At 41.3% G+C, this 21,629-nt stretch overlaps 2 protein-coding genes across 4 annotated transcripts in view; one reads left to right on the top strand and one right to left on the bottom strand.

The window, feature by feature from the left end:
- PLPP1 (phospholipid phosphatase 1) overlaps positions 1 to 8,407 on the top strand; it is a 78,367-nt gene extending 69,960 nt beyond the window's left edge. For both annotated transcript variants that reach the window (XM_081940534.1, XM_081940535.1), the window contains exons 5-6: positions 7,664 to 7,840; positions 8,267 to 8,407. In XM_081940534.1, coding sequence (XP_081796660.1) covers positions 7,664 to 7,840; positions 8,267 to 8,398 — 309 coding nt within the window. In that variant the 3' untranslated portion in view covers positions 8,399 to 8,407. The remainder of the gene's footprint in view (positions 1 to 7,663; positions 7,841 to 8,266) is intronic.
- A 301-nt stretch (positions 8,408 to 8,708) lies between these two features.
- MTREX (Mtr4 exosome RNA helicase) overlaps positions 8,709 to 21,629 on the bottom strand; it is a gene marked incomplete at its 3' end in the record, with an annotated part of 42,646 nt that continues 29,725 nt past the window's right edge. The window contains exons 20-27 of one of the 2 annotated variants that reach the window (XM_081940528.1): positions 19,057 to 19,167; positions 17,811 to 17,999; positions 16,611 to 16,774; positions 14,628 to 14,733; positions 13,099 to 13,155; positions 12,065 to 12,227; positions 9,176 to 9,280; positions 8,709 to 8,845 (exon numbers count right to left, since the gene is read on the bottom strand). In XM_081940528.1, coding sequence (XP_081796654.1) covers positions 8,793 to 8,845; positions 9,176 to 9,280; positions 12,065 to 12,227; positions 13,099 to 13,155; positions 14,628 to 14,733; positions 16,611 to 16,774; positions 17,811 to 17,999; positions 19,057 to 19,167 — 948 coding nt within the window. Of the gene's footprint in view, positions 8,846 to 9,002; positions 9,281 to 12,064; positions 12,228 to 13,098; positions 13,156 to 14,627; positions 14,734 to 16,610; positions 16,775 to 17,810; positions 18,000 to 19,056; positions 19,168 to 21,629 lie in introns of those variants that run through there. The other variant, XM_081940527.1, reaches the window with a different exon arrangement.

The following is a 21,629-nucleotide window of genomic DNA, read 5'->3' as shown; positions in this document are numbered from 1 at the left end:
GGGGCGATGGCAGCGCGTTCTGAAGCCGCTCAAACCGCAACCGCCCAGGCCCCAGAAGGGGAGTCAGGCCCCACAGCCCCAGCTAGGCCTCGTTCTTCTAGGCCTACCGCCGAGGATAGACCATCCAGGGCTAGGCAAAGGGACGAGCTTAGGCGTTCCAGAGCCATTGAAAAGGCCATTGAGAGAGCAGAGAAGAGGAGGGCCAGGGATCCCAGACCTAGATCTAGATCCCCCAGGTCGGAGGCCCCTTGTCATTCCCCCTCTGTCAACAGGGGATTCAGCCCTTCTTCTCCATCTTCCTCTTCAGCCAGATCAGTTAGGAGTGAAGGACGGGGGGCTTCACCCCCTCCCCCAACTTCCCCTGGGACAGGGGGCTTGGATAGAGACGACCCATTGGAAGGCCCCTCTGCAGGTCCCTCACGGGGTAGGAGGCCTCACAGGGATCATAGTTCCCAGGACTATGATTCTGACTGGGACGAGGAGGATCTAGAACACCTCCCTGAGAATCTTAAAAGATTAATCTCTGCAGCCATTTCCAAGGGAATAGCTCAAAGGGACAGGCCTTCCCGGCATTGTAAGATTACTCCTTTCAGTAGGACCAGGTCCAGAACCTCTTCTCCTTCCCTCATGAGCGAGGTCTCCTCCAGAGAAGAGGCCCGTCGTCAGGACGACTGGGGTTTCTCTGAGGAAGAGGATGCAGCCACTGATCAGCCCACCTCCTCCAACTTATTCATCCAGGCCATGTTTAAGCCCCTACTGAAGAAGGCCAGGAGGACCACTAAGGTGGGCACAGGGGACCCCACAGTGCCCCCGCCCAGGGATCCGGATATGGTGATGTTCTCTAACACGGCCACCAATAAAGAAGAGATCCCTGCTCCTCCGCTGTTCCTGGAGGTAGCCACCAGTCAGTGGGCTAGGCCTTCAAATTTTTCCCCCCCTGGCAGCAATGACAGGCGGGCTTATAACATGGAGAAGGCCTTCCTTCAGGCCATCCAACTTCCGGCCATAGATCAACCGATAGCTGCCCTGGTCTCGTCCTCCCCAGTGGTCTCGGGGGATGCCGCAGATAAGCTTAAGCCGGAGGATAAAAGGGCGGAGCTCACCCTGCGGAAAAATTATAAGGCTTCCGCATGGGCAATGCGGGCGGCGGCCGCCGCCTCGTATTTTAATCGCACGACCGTTATGTGGCTCCGCCAGCTCCAGGATCGTATCCCGATCCAGGATGATCGCATCCACCAGGATTTAACTAAAATTATGGCGGCCTGCCAGTATTCAGCCGACGCAACCCTGGATGCGATGCGGTTCGGCTCCAGCGCCTTAGCTACTTCCGTGGCCGCTCGCCGACTCCTTTGGCTTAGAAATTGGCAGATCGATAATAAAGCCAAATGGGATTTAATAGCTGCCCCATTCGCGGGTCCCAATCTGTTTGGGTCTGCCCTAGACCCAATCTTGGTGGAGAATAAAGACAAGAAAAAGGTGATGCCCACCTCCACCAAGAAGGCCGAAACACGCAGTCACCCGTATCGCAGGCCTTCCTTCAGATCTTATGACAGGGAGCAGGAGTCCCGTTTTCAGCAGTACAGACAGGATAGGCCATACAACAGGCAAAGTTTTCAGGATCGCTCCAGATACCAGTCCCAATCCAAGCGGCCCTTTCGCGGGGGGGGCGGCCGTCCCTTCCGCAGAGGGAAATGACTCAAATCTGAGTCATCCCATAGGCGGCCGCCTGGCGCAGTACGCGGACAAGTGGGACCAGATCACATCAGACGGGTGGGTCCGAGCGACCATTCGCCACGGCCTAAGACTGGAGTTCCTCTCCTACCCTCCGAGACGCTTCAGAACATTCTCCCCGTCCCGGGATCCGGAACGTCGTCATCTTATGGACCTCGCCGTCTCACACCTTCTGGAAATCAGAGCGGTGGAGGTCGTTCCGGAGCCGGAGAGGGGACGGGGCTACTATTCAAATCTCTTTGTAGTCCCGAAGACCTCGGGGGGTTGGAGGGCGATTTTAGACCTGAAGCGCCTGAATCAGTATCTAGTTTACAGGCGCTTCAAGATGGCCTCCCTAAAGTCAATCTTGCAGGGCATTCGAAAGGGGGATTTCATGGCCTCGGTAGATCTGACGGAGGCCTATCTTCACATCCCCATCCTCCAGTCTCACCGTCAATTCCTGAGGTTTTCCCACAAACGCAGACACTATCAGTACCGGGCCCTACCATTCGGCCTGGCCTCGGCCCCTCGGACGTTCACCAAGGTCCTGGCGGCCCTGGCCGCATACCTGAGATCCATCCCAGTCAGACTCCAGTGTTACCTGGACGACGTCCTGGTGCAGGCAGGGTCCCTCCCCAGAGCCAAGGCAGACCTCCAGCTGACCATCCAATGGCTCCAGACACTAGGTTTCTCTGTGAATTTCCCCAAGAGTCACCTATCCCCATCCAGACAGATCCTGCATCTAGGGACAGTGATAGATTCCGAGTCAGGGTGGGTTCGCCTGTCCCCAGACCGCTTGGCCAGTCTGACTCAGTTGATCACGTCGATCAGGACAAAAAGGTCCGTTTCCACCCTGACCTTATCACGCCTCCTGGGGAAGATGGTATCCTGCATAGGGATAGTCCCCTGGGCCCGTCTGCATCTGCGTCCCCTTCAGTGGGCCTTAATACCAGCCCAAAGGAGAATGTTGAGCAACTCTCTACGACCGCTTCGGTTAACTCCGGAAGTGAGACGCTCGCTCAAGTGGTGGTTGTCCCCAGCATTGCGACAGGGGGCCTCTATTTGGGAGCCGGAGAGAGTACAAGTCACGACGGACGCGAGCCTCTACGGCTGGGGGGCCGTGATGGGGTCCGACATGGCCCAGGGACGTTGGACTGCCTCGGACCTCAGACACAATATAAATTGGCTCGAACTCAAGGCCGCGAGACTGGCCCTCCGGACTTTCCACCGCCAACTGCAGGGGCGACACGTCCTCCTGCTTACGGACAATGTAGCGACGAAGGCTCATGTCAACCGTCAAGGGGGGACTCACTCACGAGCCCTGTGGCGGGAGGCGCAGACATTATGCCTATGGGCGGAGAGACACTTGGCCTCTATTATGGCGGAACATATTTCGGGGGAGTCCAACCACCAGGCAGACTGGTTGAGCCGGGCAACTCTGGACAACGGCGAGTGGCAGCTGGACCCAGAGTTGTTCCGGAAGATTTGCCTCAGATTCGGCAACCCCCTTGTAGACCTGTTTGCCTCCCCCGGCAACGCACAACTGCCGAGATTTTTCACCAGATTCAAGACTCCAGCAGCAGAAGGGGCGGATGCTCTCAGAACCCGGTGGCCTCCGGGTCTCCTTTACGCCTTCCCTCCCCTTCCCCTCATTCCCAGAACCATTCGGAAGGTAGTCACAGAGAGGGCTTCCGTCATCCTGTTAGCTCCATATTGGCCGAGGAGACCATGGTTTGCGGACCTGGTCCAGCTCTCGGTCGTAGAACCCTGGAGGATCCCACCAGAAGAGGTAGTCTTACGTCAGGGGGTCTTAGTTCACCCAGAGCCGCAGTGGCTACATCTGACCGCGTGGCTCTTGAAAGGGGATTGTTGAAAGGGAGGAAGTTGTCGTCAGGGGTCATAGCCACCTTAGAGGCAGCTAGGAGGCCGTCCACAGTTAGAATCTATAACGCCACCTGGTCGGCCTTCGCGAAGTGGTGTAGCCCCAGGGGGGTCGATCCAGCTAGGGCCACGGTTCCTGACGTTCTGGAGTTTCTCCAAAAAGGTCTAGAGGACGAGTTGTCCCATAATACACTCAGGCGGCAGGTAGCGGCCCTATCCACTATTTTGGGAGGAGAGGGCTCCTCTACCCTCTCTCGCTCTCCATTGGTGAAGAGGTTCCTTAAAGGGGCGGCCAACATCCGCCCGCCTCCTGTCCATAGGTTCCCTACATGGGACCTTACCATCGTCCTGAAGGCGCTGACAGGATCTCCCTTTGAGCCTCTCAGTTCGGTCCACATGCGTCTCCTCTCACTGAAAGTAGTATTTTTGGTGGCCATTACATCGGCCAGGCGTATTTCTGAGTTGGGGGCCCTTTCTGTTCGAAACGACCTTTGCATGATTCACCAGGACAGGGTGGTCTTGCGTTTGGATCCTTCGTTCATCCCGAAGGTTAACACTCCTTTTCATAGGGCACAGGAAATTGTACTACCTAATTTTTGCCCCAATCCTACAAGGGAGAGAGAACAGGCGTGGCATCGGTTGGATGTACGCAGGGCCCTCCGTATTTATCTGAAACGGACGGAGGGCATTCGTAGGACCGAGGCGCTGTTTGTCTCGTTTCATCCGAGTTCCCTAGGTAAAAAGGTCTCGTCTTCAACCATTGGGAGGTGGATTAGGTTGGCCATCGTGGAGGCCTACGGAGCCTCTGGAAAATCCCCCCCCTCGGGGATTACGGCTCACTCCACTCGTAGTGCGGCCTCCTCAGCGGCCTGGGCCACTAGGGCGCCCTTTGAGGACATCTGTCGCGCGGCCACCTGGGCCTCCCCTATTCCTTTTATAAGAGACTACCGCCTGGACACTTATGCCTCGGCCGAGGCATCCTTTGGGCGGAGGGTTCTCCAGCGGGTGGTGGCCGATCCTCCCCCTGGGACCCAGTCTCCCCTCCCTGGGACGTAGCGTGGGTATGTCCCTTCAGTGACCCCTCCCTCCACTCTACTGGAAAAAGAACGTTGGTCTTACCTGAACGTTTTTTTCGGGAGAGTGGAGGGAGGGGTCACTCTCCCTCCCTAGTTAGATAAGACAGGGTCTGGGAGGGGTAGGATCGGGTGGCCCGGGGCGGCTTTCCCTTGTCTTCTTACATCATGCAGACGCTGACCTTGACATCGCGGAAACTGGGAGCCAACGGGAGAAGCCGAAGGCTAAGAAGTTTTCTCTCAGTCAAATGGACCAATCAGGCTGTAATAACCCTTCAGTGACCCCTCCCTCCACTCTCCCGAAAAAAACGTTCAGGTAAGACCAACGTTCTTTATCATGACCTACGGGGAGGTCATTTTAAATTAATGAAAGAACTTTTAAATGTAGCCTGTAAATAGATCATGTAATATAATTAAGTACAATATAAATTACCACCTTTGGAATAGGGTAGAGAAATGCCTTCATTGTAAATTTATAAACAAGTCATTTGTCTCCATCCTTTTGCTCAGGACCAGGGAGCTTAGAAATGCCTTGGCACTGATGTCTCCATGACCAGCATCTTTCAAACTCCCATTCTGCTGTAACCACTTAACCCCCTCGTACTCCCTGCAATTGGCAGCAGTCCAAAAACTTGCACAATATTCATGAAAGAGCCATTGGAAACATCTGTTGCTGAACAAACTGAAATATAATTATTGGTTCACCTGTGTATTATTTGGACAATTTATATGCAACTCCAATTAAAAAAGATTCTATTGTATTAAATCATTAGCTACCCAATACTTGCAATAATCTCTACCTTGAAAAGACTAATGGAATTCAATTAACAGCTTCTGAAAGATGGTGGAACTTGGCGATAATATGAATATAGGATTGCATTTAAGTTGTGCAGATAAAAGGAAACTACGATTACAGAATCTTTTCAGTTTAATACTCAGTAGTGAAAATGTTTAAAAAAGACTCTGAACCTTTAGGATGAGTTTGTAAACTTGATAATCTACAAATGGGCATGGATGGCATATAGATTTTAGAAGAGAAAATAAATAATTTTTCATTTCTCTCAATATAGAGATCTGATCTCAGAGGAACTCTGTGGTTATCCTACCTCCTGCCACTCTCAGCCTTCAGGGCTTTTATGATATAATGTCCCAGAAAGTGATGTGCCCTGAGAAATCACAAATATGCGGCATCCAACCCCTTCCAACCTTAGAAGAATCACTTAATTTGCCTCAGTTGTAAATGTGTGTTTTATTTATTTATTTTATTTCCTCATTAATATTATTATTTTAACATCTGAAGAGGAGAGACAGTGCAACAAATGTTGTTTCTTTATTTCTGCCGGGATCCTGGCAAAACACTCAGCAACTTAGTGCCCTTAACATATGGAAATAAAATCCATGAATAAACATTAAAGCCACGTTTCCTGTTTTGCCATCTCAGTTGTTCAGAGTCCTGCTTTATGAAACCATTTCTACTTCAGGGAGGTTCAAACACCACATTTTAATCATTCATTCAATTTTGACATATTGGCAAGTCGTATGAAATCCTACCAGCTACCACCTAGCTCCCAGGCACCCAACCCGTTTTGTGTTGGAACCACAAGTTTCTAAACGACTGTCTTAAGGTTCCACCTTTTCTCCCACTCATAACCACATATACCACCTTCCCTCCTACGTGTGTAATGTCGCTCTGCCAACTACAGCAATGGCTTGTGTGTGGAAACCATATTAGCCAAGTAAAGCATTTTTCAATGTCTTCAGTGGAATTCCTAAACTGGAAAAAAAGGATGAATGCCAGCCTGCTTTTTTTAGACCACCAGAATAACTCCTGGCTCGAGTTCCCATTGGGAATAAACGGTTTACATTAGTGTAACGGTCACAGTCACAAAAAAGGTCTAGAGAAAACTGTTTGGCTTGGAACACTACTATGCAATTTTACTATGTTGAACTTCATACCTGCCTTCGTGTCAAAACTCCTGTATTCATCTTTGAAGAATATGCCTGCAGAATGTCTTAAACTTCAGTCATACAAACATTTAAGAAAGTCAGACCAAGTACAGCTTGAATCTATGAAAAACTTACCTGGTTATTTAAAAATTGCTCCAGATAGCATTAAACTTCAGTCTTTTTATAGCAGAATGACAGAGAGGAGTACCAAAAGGGTGATGTAATCACTAGTTTCAGAAATCTAAGCCTGCCTATGTGCATTCATTCAGATAGCTCTAATGTTTCTAGCAGGCAGGTAGTTTTTCATGTTTATCTTTGGAAGCACACATGCGACTTGCAGTTCAGTTCATAGCATGTGTAACGTCACACAATGATTTGCTTCTGTTAGTATTTTTCATGCCCAGGACACCATATAATTATTTGTTGAATAGTTACAGTTTATGAGGATAAATTACTTGCCAACCTCTTAGTGCTCCTCCCTAATGGATATTAAGGAACTAGGGTCAGTTCTAGGCAAATATTGCTTGAGAAGAAGGAGCAGTTTTGTGATTGTTCTGAAGACAAGTGGAAGCTCCTTCAGAAAATGCTACGTCTGGTTCTGATCATTACTGCTACTGTTTTGTGATTAATATTGCCATACTCAAATTAAGAATTTTTAGAATACTTGTAAAGAAATGTTTTTCACGGTGACTGCCAAAGAAATGGTTATGGCATTGACTATCTCCTTATTCAGAAAAGACAACCATAGCAACATCTGTAACTTATTAAACACCGTACCACTTTGAATTTAAAAATGGGCAACACTTTATACATACATATACAGGCTGATAGAAAGGATGTCTATTAAAATGTTAAGTACAAAACTGGATATGAAGAAACAGCACTCAAGTTGTCTTTATGTTTATCTTAACAAGGTGATCTACCCGCCTTCTGCTATGCTGATACTATATCCATTACTATCCATTAGGCGATTGTGTTTTCTACAAAAAAAATGCTTTAGCTTTTGACAGGTCTTCTGTTCTCTTGCTGAAAGTGTGCCTTTTTGGTTTTAGCTTTATCTTCAGGCCAGAATGAAAAATGACTGGGCAAGACTTTTGCGTCCTACAATCCAGTTTGGACTTGTTGCTTCATCCATTTACGTGGGCCTCTCCCGTGTTTCTGATTACAAACATCACTGGAGCGACGTATTGACTGGACTCATCCAGGGAGCACTAGTAGCAACCCTTACTGTAAGTCTGTAACTATTTCCCCCCCCTACCATTTGCTCAATTCCATTTTCAAATAAGCGAATTTGACTTAAGCCTTTCTGGGTTTTTCCCCCCTGAAATAAATCGTAAAAGGGCTTTCATATATTTAAACCACCAGTTTTGTGTGTCATAGGTTCACTGCAATGGGGAAAGGATGGCATGAAGTTTTGCATTTGCCAGTGCTATATTTTCCAGTATTGCGGCAGCCTTTTACCACATTTCACTATCCCGCATATTGGTCTTTCCCCACTACCTGCTCTGTAAATCAATTGTTGAGTGTCAGCCACCACTTCTAGAGAAAGTCTTCCAGTTCGAGTGTCCCCAGTGGCTGATGTGCACAGAAGGACAGTAACAAGTAAGTGCTGTTCTATCTGATGATGCGTTATACCAACTATTGTGTCCCTACAGGTTGTGTATGTCTCAGATTTCTTCAAGGAGAGAGGCCGTACATTTAAACAGAAGGAGGAAGAAGATTCACATACAACTCTACATGAGACGCCTACCAATGGAAATCACTATGGCAGTAATCACCAGCCATGATATGTGCAAGAGCTATTAACCTGTGGAATCTCCTGCTATTTAAAAGGAAAATTTCACAAATATTTCTGGTCTCTGTAAAAAACAAATAAATGCCTTTTGAAGGGACTGCTGCTGCTATACCTCTTAAGTGCTCACTTTATATGTATATAGTTAACAACAATGTATCTAAAAACCTAAAAATTTCTATTGGTTCAAGCTTATGCTTTATAAACACAATATCCTGACTATTTTTTTTTAATTAAAATAATGTATAATACTTATTACAAACAGTAATGGAATACATTCAAAATAAGAATCTGTCTTGCTTGTGAAGAGGAAGCACTGTTCATTTTAGTGGCTCTTTTTTTGAGTAACTGCTGCAGAATGAAGGCTGTTCAGACACCACACATTCTTCTTATAGATAAAGACTTGCAGCAAACACAATGTCTCTCTTGATTTTCGTAATTCCTGTTGAGAATAAAAAAGAAAAGAATATATCCAAGGTTAATGGGATCGTTGTAGTCAGATACTACTTGCTCATGCTAATAAGATGTAGTAAAATTAAACTGAAATTCAGTGCTGAATTTTCAACATATTGTACAGCTATTTTGACTGTTGGGAAACATTAGCAGGTTACCCCCCCCCCCCCAAATATCAAACTCAGCAACAAGCAGATTATAACAGGCATGTTCAGTTCCAATTGAATACTTTGGCTTGTAGCCAAGCAATTTAAAACCGCTTGTAAATATATTCTACGTTTTAAGATGCACCTATTTATACAATATTGTACATACAAACCTTCTGCAAATTTGTTTTCCAGTTCTGTGTTTCCAATGGCCTTTGCTGCTTGGCACATCTGTCTAAGCAATTCTTCTAGCCGCCTCATACATCGAATTATGCTACCTGAATGAGGAAATGTACATAGACAGAAATCGGTAGATAGATATTCATGTTAAAGCAGTCATTTTCTACAAAGAAACCAGCCCTTTCTATGAAGTAGGCCTGTTGCCTCTAGTATGGGTTGTTTTGTGGAGCTGTATGTAAAATCAAGCTGATTCATTCAATTCTCTTCTTCTGAAGCAAAAAGAATATCACAAAAAGTTTTAAAATGGCTCTGAAATCCAGAGAGTATTTCTTTTATGTAGGGCAGGCTCTGGCTACCCATCCCTGAAATTTATGTTTAATATGGGAGCTACTTTGTGGTCTTTGGGGCATTCCAAGACATCCCTCCCTCTCTCAATCGGGAAGGAAATACAAGAGACTTCATGTATTATCTTAGCCTTAGCATATGCCATAGATTGCAGGTGAATGCAGGTTATTTAAAACAAAGAACCCAGAATCTACCTATCCTCCCTGCTGTAAATTTTCATATTCTGCAATGACACCTATGAAAGGTATGTTTTGTTTCAAACATTCTGGGAAACATGTGAATGAATATCAGAGCTGGACCTGGAAAAGTAGCCTAAGGAGTATAGACTAAGGCAGGGAATAGATTTCTTGCTACTGATGACAACTTGAAGAAATGAGGCCCTTATAATGAACAATTTCATCAATTTGAAAGATTAAATTTGATTGCCTTAGTGCAAATCTAGCAACTCTTTTAAAAAGTCACCTGGAGTCTGCTATCAAAAGGAAATAAAATCTGAGCCACAAGAGCTTGGAACACTGACTTGCCGTTTAAGCAAACTTATTCTGAGAAAGAATAATTTTTAGATCAAAGGATATAAAACTCAAGGGATGTAAAAAGCTATAAAGAATATACTGACATCTAGGGAACCTTCCTTGTGGTCATATCATAGAAAAGGGTTACATCAAATAAGGCAACAAATAAATTCCATTTGCCAAGATATTCAGTGAGTGTGTGCTCACTGAACCCACCACTTGTATTTTCCCACCTCCTCTCCAAATTGACAATATGTCACTAAAACTTTACTTCAATGTACTTTGCTGTGCCAGAGAAAAGTGCCTTTCAGTATTACTTGTCATTTTTGGAAGCATTTTTGTTTGCTCATATATGGATATATCTGATATATGGAAATAAATACTTGCAATTTACATGGAGTTAACCCCCCCCAAAAAGTTGCTATTGTCAGTGCCTTGTCTGTTTTACATATTTTTCTTCCTTAGCAGTGGATATTGCTATTGTGGGCAGCTTAACAGAATTTATTCATCCCATCCTGCCCAGTGTTGAACCATAACAAACCTTGTTCATTGTGCAACTCTGGTCTCCCATTTAAACCATTCGCTTACTGGAAAACCTTTTATCGCATGGGGAATGAAAGAGGACACTTTTATATCGCATTTATAAATGCAACTGTTCACAAACTTGCCTGCCTGCTTCACTGCAATCAATAAAACGCATATCTAACAAAAATAACTTCAGGCCTCTTTTATTTTACTCCCCTGGCATCCCTGATCCTTGTCTCTCAATGACTGGCGTAGTGGGCGGAAGGTGGACATAATGAAAGATTTACTTACATCTAATCTCATTTTTTCCTGATTTATAAAGGGTGTAGATGCTAACAATCTCATTATAAGAAACATTTTTTCCCTTGGAACAATGATTTAAATAGCTCACCAGATTTTTTGAATTTACAGAAACTAGGGGATCCTTTAGTATTTTAAGGAAATACTCTAATTCTCAAAAAGGTAAGATGTTATAATTACTCTTGTTTGTGAGTAAAGCAAAGAGTCACTATATTAAAAAAACACCATCAACCTGGGAATAGGGGGGCTCAAACAAGCACATGTACAAAAAGGGAAGAAATCCTTTGGTGCAGTTACACCACATTTCAATCCACAGACAGAGAATTTCTTTCATGGTAAATCATGTTTACCAAATACGTAGAACTTGTCCGCCCATGTTTTATCACCCTGCAAAGCCCCTTTGGATGTCAGAGTTATATTTCCAAAGAAACCCTTTGACATTTACTCTGGCTGCAACTGCTTTCAAAGCAACTGTTGCCACAGCAAACAATACATTCAATATTTGCTAATGCCTGGGAAGAGGGTGGGGAAAAATAAAGAATACTGAGTTTTAATACAACTAAACAAGGTTTTAAAAGCTAAATGGCCAATGCTGCAGTTTGTTTATTCATTCAATTTACATGCTGCTTTTCCAGGGAGCATTTAATTAACAATTTTAAAAATGTTTTAAACCAAAAATCCTATTGTCTATTTACCCTGCAGTACATACACTTAAGTCCATGCAAAAACTTCTAAAGTTGAATGAAGAATGCAGTACATAACAGTATCACACATCTCTCACAATTCTTTGATTCAAAACTCTTGAGCAGAAATTTCAATGGAAGCCCTGAAAGTTTTTCAACTCCAATCATTCTATTTGATTCCTCCATTATTGGCAATTCTTCCTCTACCCTAACCAAAAACTATGGTTTGCTGGGTGTATCTGTAATGGGACTGGGAAAAGAAAAACTAATTTGGTGTTTTTCAATGTTTGTGAAAGCCAATTTCTCCCTCCTAAAGGAATTGGGGGGGGGGGGGAAAGAATAATTTATCATTTATTAGAACACAATGCCATGTTCAGTTATCCCTTGTTGGACACTTTTCCTTTCTTATGAATAAATTACCAATGTGAAAAAAAAAACAGTACAACCACAATTACTTACAACCTATGGCATTTGATTCTTTAATTTTTAACTCCAGCAACAAAATAAACACACATACCTTCAAAGACATCTGTCATTTTACATATATGAGCAAATGTAGCTCCATTGGCCCATGTGTATACCACATCCATCAGGTTTGGTCTGAACAAACTGAGATAGTTTTCCTCATCAACTTCCAATTTAGCTTCTGCTGAAACTTTGGCAATTCTTTTCGCACATTCCTGAAAAAGAAAAAAAACATTTTATTTAAACTAACAAATCAAACACAAAAATAATCATCCTTAAGCATACATATCAGTCATTGTTTAGTTTCTACCCTTGAAGAGATAAAATTTAGGTATTTACCAATTTCTTGCATGTTCTAAATGAAGTAATTGTTTGAATATAATTATTTTGTTTAAAAATGGCTTCTGCTTCATAGTAGAAAATCTGTATGTTGGCACACGCTAAAGAAGAGCTTACAATAGGATAAAATTGGGATTTCCAAATGATGCTCCTTGAATCATCAATCAGACTACAGATATTTGTTCTTGCCATGTTCCTTACTCCACATTTTTAAAGCAAAATGCCAATTTCTAGCATTATCTTTAACTTAAAAATATTTATGGATCTCACAGACACTCTTAGAAAATAAAAATGAATTCGAGGAACACATTGAGAAGCATAACATAGGGTATCCTTGCCAATGAATGTAACCAGATATATCCACCCAATCCATGACAGCCATATTATGAGAGCTTTCAACATTTCCAATGTGCAACACACCTGAGGAAAACTCTTCCAAACCATGTTATCCAATCATATTCAACAAAACAATTTTAAATTATTCTGGTGGATTTACAATTAAGTGAAATCAAAAGTTCATACTTTAAGACAGAGATTGGACTTCAAAAGTTTTTATTATTATTGAAACCGTAAAGCAGACAATTATATAGGCTTTTAAAGTAAACAGATGCATTTTTCTCATTAGAAAAATACACTTGTCAATTTACATTTAAGCTTTCAATCTGAATTATGTTGTATATTTTATTCTAAACAAAAGCTCCCTGTGTTAGATCAACTTATGCATAGAATGAACTGAAAAACATTTACCTGCATTTGTCGAAGAGGACCTGCTAATTGTTCAGTTAGTTTGGGCATTTCACTAGACTGAAAAAAAAAGAACCCATCAACAACTCCTATATATTCTACATATTTAAAATGTAACCACCATACAAAATCAAAAATACTTCACAGACTGTGGGCATCACTCTTTTAACATCTTTATAAAGCTTCTTTGCCAATACTGAACACAGAATATTGTATGAGCCTCCTAGATTTCCAACCCAGTAAAATATTATTCCCAGTGTTTTAGTAAACCTCATTTTGGAACAAAAGGAAAGGCTGACATTACTATTACAACTGGGTTACAAATTTTATCCTACATATGCTCTTTAACCAAAATTAATTTCATTCTCTTGACTTTTCTTGCAGAATTCGTTCCACATATATTAAGTCGTCAGATCTACAAATTTCCTCTCTTCCTATGAGAAGGAGTGGCCAGGGTTGTTTGGAGAGCCTTTGCCCCCCACCCTCCCCGGGTCATTTCCTTTTCTTCCACTCCCCATCACTGTATTTATTTAAGAAGTCTCTACAGGAATTTACTCCATGCATTTGATGAAGTGAGCCATGAAGGTGCCTGTGTTCATTTCTTTGGCATTATAGTGTAGTCTGCAAGTTCAATTGCAGACTCTGGGTGGCTCATAAAAAAAAACATATCATAAAAATACCATGGCACCAAAATAATAAAAATACACAATAAATCCACATAAGCATAATAAAAAACCACAATCATCATCATGACATCACACTCTCATGGGTTATCTACAGGATGACAAGTACCATTTCAGTTCCATCTGCAAGACTGGAGTATGACTACAGCTTATTTAGATATTAACATTTTCTTTCAAAATCTTCAATAGCTGAGCCTGTCTCCTATCTTTTTAGTAACCTACTCTAAAAAAAAAACGATGGAGATCAACTGGAAGTTGCCTAGAACATCGAAATCAAGGGAGATTTCTTTCACCAGGTGCACAGCTGCCTCCTTCAAAATGGCTGGTACTACCTGCCTCTTAAAGCAGCATTAATCATTCAGTATGTTATTTCTTTCTCTGGCAGCTTCAACAATGACACATGGCTGAGTTTATGCTCTAAAATCCATTTCTTTAAACTCCACAGGTTCAAAAGAATCCCACATAACATCCTTAGAAGCTACTGGCATCGTATGTGTTCAGTTCCAAGTGAATTCTCAATGAATTCTGTAAACACATCTGTGCAGTCTTGAAGCAATTCTTCCTATCTATCACTCTCCAAAGGGGACAAGTTCAACCAACTGCAGGAACAATAAGGGCAGAGAAGGAAGCCCTCATACCGCCCTATTGCTACTTTCTGGAAACTCAAGCTCATTTCCTCCTCGTTTTCTCTATCAATACTGTAAGCATATGTTCATATCCCAAAATTCCTCTGTTTATTATGATATAATGAACATAGTTGGTCTTAGATGTGTCACAAACCCCTTCATTTTTAATTTGTTCTGTTGTAACACATTAGCACAGATATGTCTGTGAAAAAAAATAACTTACATTTTCTTGAAATACAAAGCAGCTTAATAAAGCAGTTGCTTGTTCTGCAGATAAATCATTGAAAAGCCCATTGAACATCATTTCTGTCAGCAAAAGCTCATCTGCACTAGAAGAGATTCAATTAATGGCAGCATTAGTAATTTATATGTCTAAAATCAATATTTAAAAAGTCACTCTGCCCTCCTTCTCCCAAAACAGATAGAGAAAAAAACACATTTAAGAGTTCAGATGTTGTAGATGTGAGAGCTCGAATAAATTTATCCAGGAGAAAAGGGTTAATGATACAATGTTTTTTAAATGAAGAGTGAACTTGTTTTGTTGGCAATTTATTGTATTTTTCGGAGTATAAGACGCACCGGAGCAGCTAGGTTTTGAAGGGGCAATTTTTTTTAAAAAGTAGTTAGGTATATAGAGGGAGAGAAAGAGAGAGAAATACAGTAGGTAGGTAGGGAGAGAGTAGTTAGGTAGGTAGGTAGATAAAGGGGAGAGAAAGAGAGAAAAAGAGAGAGAAAAATAAGTACAGTAAGTAGGTAGAGGGGAGAGAGAGAGAGAGGTAGGTAGATGTTTCCAGGTGGATTTATCCATGTGCTGGAGAAGGAAAGAGCTGACAACCTGTAGCACCTAAAACTCATCAACACTTGAATTAAACAGCTTTCCGAAAGGAAAAAAAAAAGGTTTTGCACTTTGCAAACCTTCCCAAAACGGCCGTTTTTTGTGAAAAAGGGCCCTTTTTTTTCAAATAAAAGGCATGAATAGCCTTGGGAGGGGGGGGGGCTTGCAGAGTGCTCCTGGGGGGTGGGGAGGCAAAAAAGAGCAAAAAACTGCCTGTTTTTTTGTAAACAAAAATGCATGCATAGCCTTATGGAGGCTTATAGAGTGCTGCTGGGGGCCGGGGAAGGCCAATTTTTTGCTCATTTCTGCCCTCCTTAGCCCCCAGCTCTCTGAAAGCCTCCATAAGGGTATGCACAGCCATTTTGGTGAAAGGGGCGGGGCTTCAGGAGGCAAAAAATGCTGTATTCGGTGTATAATTCGGTGCAGCCAGATTTTCAACCTCTTTTTAGAGCAAAAAAGGTGCGTCTTATATTCCGAAAAATACGGTAGCTAAAATATCCATATGCGTTTTGACTAAACAAAATAAACAATCTTGGCCTAGTTAAGGGAGATAACAGCTAGTCTTAGTGTACTAATAGCTGAGTAAGCTATGGGGAAACTGCTGACTCCAAACACTTACTATTGCTGAAGCATTACATATTGTCACAGCCATAGCTTTTTCCAGTGACAGCGTCTACTAGTGGGAACAGTTGGGGCAATTTTCAGCAATTCTACAACAGTTGTAAACTGCCCAGTGACTTGGATATAGAAATTTAATAAATTCACACATCCTCTTCAGAATAATTGAAAGATTGCTCATCCTTGCCCTGTTTTACCCTAATCTTACATTAACTTGTATTCAGTAATGCCCAGAATATCCCACGACTCAAACGATTTTATATTAGGGAATGATTATCTGTATTTATAATATTTGCTGCATAAATTAAGTTGGGAATTTAACTGTGGAACCTCCATGACTTGGTTATTTGGGATAGGGGTAAAAAAATAAGTTTAGAATGAGCTTAGGAATTCTGATGCACAGCATATGCAGAAGAATATGTGACTGTCTCTGAACAACAAGAGCTCTGTTTTTTCATATCTGAAAACATTTTTGAAAATTGTCTCAAATGCAGTTTGTTAATTGGCAGAGGACAGAGGATATGTCATCTGCTTGAGTAATACAAGTTAAAGCCCTATTGGGCTCACAGAACTCACTGTGCAGTCCTTTTGAACTCCACTATTATTTAACAAACCAAATATATCTATATGAATAGGAGGTTCTTCTGAACCGTAGACTAACATAGAACACCAACACAAAGGCAAAACAGAGAAATACTTGCAGAACAACACAACTGTCCATTTGTTGATTCATTTACATCATCATCATCTTACCTGCTGATTTCACAAGCAACTCGTCCTTTCATCTCTATGACATCTGAAGAGGTTGCAAAGCCCAATCTTCTAAGAACACGTTTACGACATTTGAGCTCATCCATTTGCAAAACAGTCCTTGCTTTTTTCAATTCCCGTTTAGCTGCTTTTATGTCTACAGCAATCTAAGTTCACACAGACATTTTAACAGAAATAAGAAACGAAGACAATTTTATAATGCCATTTTGATCTCCACAATCATCATAGGCCACATCAACACTTGCAAACCCAAGATATTCCCTTTTTATAAATGAGAACATAGAAAATCAAATGTTTCATTGAATTATATAGCCAAAATGGATTTGAATAAACATATCTAATGCACATACTTTGTCATTGCTTGGAAAATTTATTGTCAGAAAATAAACCGAGATATCATACCAAAATGGCTCAAGACACACACTTGCCAACTCACAAAACAGATATCAAAAGCAGCATTTCATTTTTACTCCGTCAGTTATGGATCTGTCTGCGAGGTAAAGTCCTAACTAAGAGACCAGAAGTTCACAATATTTTTCCCTCCCTCAGGAAAATTGGCTGTGGATGATCACAACTATAGAGAGCACCGAAGTTGATGAACATTACAAGATACAGGAAAGTGACAATTTATAGGTATTAAGAAAGAAAGGTAGCTTTTCCAATAAAAATCTCAAATTATTTTCTAATTGGCTACTATATTTGTAAAAAAAAATCTACTGGAATTTTAATTATGAAAATATTTTTCAGTAGGAAATACCCTTATGAGCTTATTTGGGAGAAGGGGGAAGCGTACTATTCGGTCAGAATATTTCCCTATGTTGTCCATTTTTGTTGTTTTGTGCCTTCAAGTCACTGACTCCTTGCATTTTTCCTTGGTTAAGGTTTTCAGGAAATGGTTGCCACTTCCTAGGGCAGAGAGAAAGTGACTGGGCCAATCCCATCTGGCTTTGTGCCCAAGGCAGGACTAGAACTCATGGTCTCCTGGTTTCTGGATTGGTATCTTAACAACTACAAAAAACTATCTCCTTGTGTGGCCCAGAAGTCAATTCTTTTTCTAGGATTTTATTACTGGTTTGAAGTTATCAGAAGTGGAACTTGGACCTTCTACATTAAAGAAGGCAAACTGTATCCAATGACCTACAATCCATCCACAAGTGAACTTGCCTAAAGTTTGTTCCTTACCTGTGTTTTTCTTTCACAAAGTTTGTATACAGTTTCCAAATTAGAATCGTTGTGAAGTGGATGAGAATACATCCTATGTTCAAATGCTTCTATTTTTTGGATTACTTTTTTCAGACCTGGATCTTTAATGCCCATGTCATCAATAGGATCCAGCAAAGGAACTCCATCAGGAAACCGTCTCTGCACTTCCTGTAAGATTTTTTTTTTTTAAAAAACAACCCTTAAAACAGGGGTGTCCAAACTTGGCAACTTTAAGACTTGTGGACTTCAACTCCCAGAATTCCCCAGCCAGCTCTGCAGAGCTGGCTGGGGAATTCTGGGAGTTGAAGTCCACAAGTCTTAAAGTTGCCAAGTTTGGACACTCCTGCCTTAAAACATTTATTCACTGCAGTATTTATATAGCTGATACTTCAGATATTTGAGAACAGATAACATAGTGGCAAAGAGATTAAACTGAAAAAGAAATCTTCAGACCAAATACTTATTTGATTTTTAAACTACTTCAATCCTGAGGCTCCTCTTGGGAGTTTCACAAGAAGAAAACACCCATAACAATTCAAAGATAAAACAAATGTAAGAAGTATCTAAAATTGTCTTAAAAGTGGAAAAGATCAACGTTTCTTTGGCACTACCCTTTGCCATCAAAAAGGCTCTCCAGAAAAACTGTAGTTTAACCTGCTTCTGAAAATCAAAAGGATGGTGGCAAACCTGATCTTTGCCAGTAAATTATTCCACCAAAAGGAGGGGATTACGGAGACCTTTCTTATTATAGCTTCAACTTCTCTAATCTCCTGGTAGTGGGAGACTCCCAATGAAATTTTCCCAAATTGCTTCTCTAGGAAGGGAGGATTCTAGTTGACGGAGGTTCCCATGGATATATTTTGGTACCAAACAGAGCCTTACAGGTTAAAATCACACACTTTAAATTGAATTGGGGTATTACTGCTGTCAATGTGCTCAGAGCCCTATAAGATGTGGATGGCATTTGGTACTAAGGATATGAACTGCTGCTCTTTGCACCAGCTGCAACTTTTAAATGTTCTTTAAAGAACAGAGCACACTGCAGTAGTCCAATCAGGCAGTAAGAACAGCATTTGTTATTTGGGTGAGTAACTTTGCAAGCATTTACTAAATTATCTTCTAATTCCGTTTTTTTTTTAATTCATCTGTTCCATCTGAGATTATGATTCTGTTTCATCATACATACATACACATAAAACAACATACACAAACACACACACTTTACCTGTATTGATTTCAATACACTCTGTCTGTTATCAAGAGGCCTCAGGTCTTTGGGTATATAGAGTCGAACACTGCTGATGGATGACAGAAGATGCACCAGTACAGGAACGACCTATTCAAACAGACAAATGATCAGTAAACTGAAAACGTACTTGGTTAATCTTCAAATTATTAAAGAGATTATATTTTATGCAACATCTTCTGAGGACAGTATTATACTTCCGTTTTTTAAAATCTGTAATATACTGGGGAATATGGATTATTTCTGTAATAAATCAGTTCAAATTTTGCTTTATTTACATTTGCTTTATTTTGCTGTATTTAAAATTGAACTCTCTCTTGAAAATGCTTAACTTATTGACATAAAAAAATAAATTCACAAATTGGAGTCATCGCAAAATTTCTCATCAGTTTTTTTAAAAAAAATATCTTTCTGTCATCCTTCAAAACTAAATAAGGACAATTCAGGAGCAAGGGACCCATGCATTTTGCCTGTATGCGTGTTTGAATGCATGTAAACACTTTATGTACCGTATTTTTCAGAGTATATAACGCACCTTTTTTCCTCAAAAAAGAGGCTGAAAATCTGGGTGCGTCTTATACACCGAATACATTTTTTTGCCCCCCCCCCGAAGCCCCGCCCCTTCACCAAAATGGCTGTGCATACCCTTATGGAGGCTTTCAGAGAGCTCCTGGGGGCTGAGAAGGGCAGAAATGAGCAAAAAATTGGCCTTCCCCGGCCCACAGCAGCACTCTATAAGCCTCCATAAGGCTATGCATGCTTTCTTTTTTTTATACAAAAAAATGGGAAGTTTTTTGCTCTTTTTTGCCTCCCCCCCCAGGAGCACTCTGCAAGCCCCCCCCCCCAGGCTATTCATGCCTTTTTTAAAAAAATGGGCCCGTTTTCGTGAACAATGGGCCGTTTTGGGGAGGTTTGCACAGTGCAAAAACTTTTTTTTTCCATTTGAAAAGCTCTTTAACTAATTGGTGAGAATTACATTGATCAAGGGCTGTGCCTGCAGAAACAAAGTCTTAGGTGCTGCAGATTGTTAGCGATTTCCTTCTCCAGCACATGGATAAATACACCTCGAAACATCTACCTACCTACCCTCTCTCTCTCCCTACCTTCTGTATCTCTCTCCCTTTATCTACCTACCTACCTACCTACCTACTGTATTTCTCTTTCTCTCCCTCTATCTACCTACCTATTTTTTTTTTAAATTTGCCTCTTCAAAACCTTGGTGTGTCTTATGCTCCGAAAAATACGGTATATTTACCCACACACAAATTAAATTGCATTAATCCCTGGTTTATTAGAATTCGATTCAGATCTATACTGTACAATTGTTTAACTAAATCTAAATTTAGTCCTAAATCTAAATCTACTAATCTAAATTGTTACTATTGCCACATCTGGTGGTGCCAGATGTGGCGATAGTAAAAATGTAGACCAGGGGTGTCAAGCTTGCAGCCTGTGGGCTGGATGCATCATGTGCTGGCCACCCCCACCCCCGATTTAGCAAAGGGGGAAAAGTCGTGACACGTCATGTGATAACAATGTGACACCGTGGGTTTGACACCCCTGATTTAGATAGTTTACAAATGTTACAAATTTATAAATGAGCAGGTGATTAAACACTCTTATAGCTGTTTTACTAGCTCTAGAATCAGAGGCAGCATATCTTAAATGTCAACTGCAAGATTTTAAAACTGTTGTTACACTGTTATTAAATTTCTATTTTATATGGAATGAAGTGAAGGGAAAAAGAATTTAACATTTAATAGCTACATGAAAAAAATGAACATCCTTTTTTGCCAAGGCAGCAATTTAGCAGACTTTCATATTGTCTGAAAATAAGATAAACAGAATGTTGAATGGCAAATCTGAGATTACAGTGAAACCCAACATAAATTTGAATAAGCTTGCAGTGAAGGAAGTAACTTTAGTGGAAGCTATAGCCGAGTAATCCTACACCAGTTCTTACTCTATGCATGGCCTTCTTTCCCAAGAGAGTTTAAAGCCAGGAAAACACAACTGTAGGTATAGACTAATATTCAACTACCTAACAAATATTCAACATTCATTGCTTGGTCCTTAGGTAAAATTGGAATAATAGTTATAAATAGGCATATTTATATTATGCTATTATTTCCATCAATAAGAAAACCACTCTACATTAGAAAATCAACAGCTGTTCAAATCCATCAGCTCCCAGATTTGTCTTTAATGCAAGGTTTAACATTTTAACTTAGTGTGCACACCTATCAAAATAATTTTCATCTACTATACATAATGTAAAAATGCATCCCTTATGGCTCTGATTTTGGAATTATACTTTAATTTTATACCATTACTTAAGAAGATGCTGTCGTTGTCTATATTAAAGGCAAGAAGGAAGAATCATTTACTGGAAAAAACAAATATAAGCAAATTGTTTCTGAGAGCTCTCTCTCTTTCAGCTAAAACTGATGTCATCCAGCAAAAAGGGACCCTGTGTCCTTTGTTTTTGGCAACAATTTGTATACAGGGAGAAACTATGTGTTATCACCAAGTTTGCAGACTGTGCCTTTGAC

This window comes from Natrix helvetica (assembly GCF_964273705.1).
Source record: "Natrix helvetica genome assembly, chromosome: 2".
In the NCBI taxonomy this organism is placed as follows: Eukaryota; Metazoa; Chordata; class Lepidosauria; order Squamata; family Natricidae; genus Natrix; species Natrix helvetica.
The sequence above is the reverse complement of the archived record's forward strand: the minus strand, read 5'-3'. Positions and strand labels throughout refer to the sequence as shown.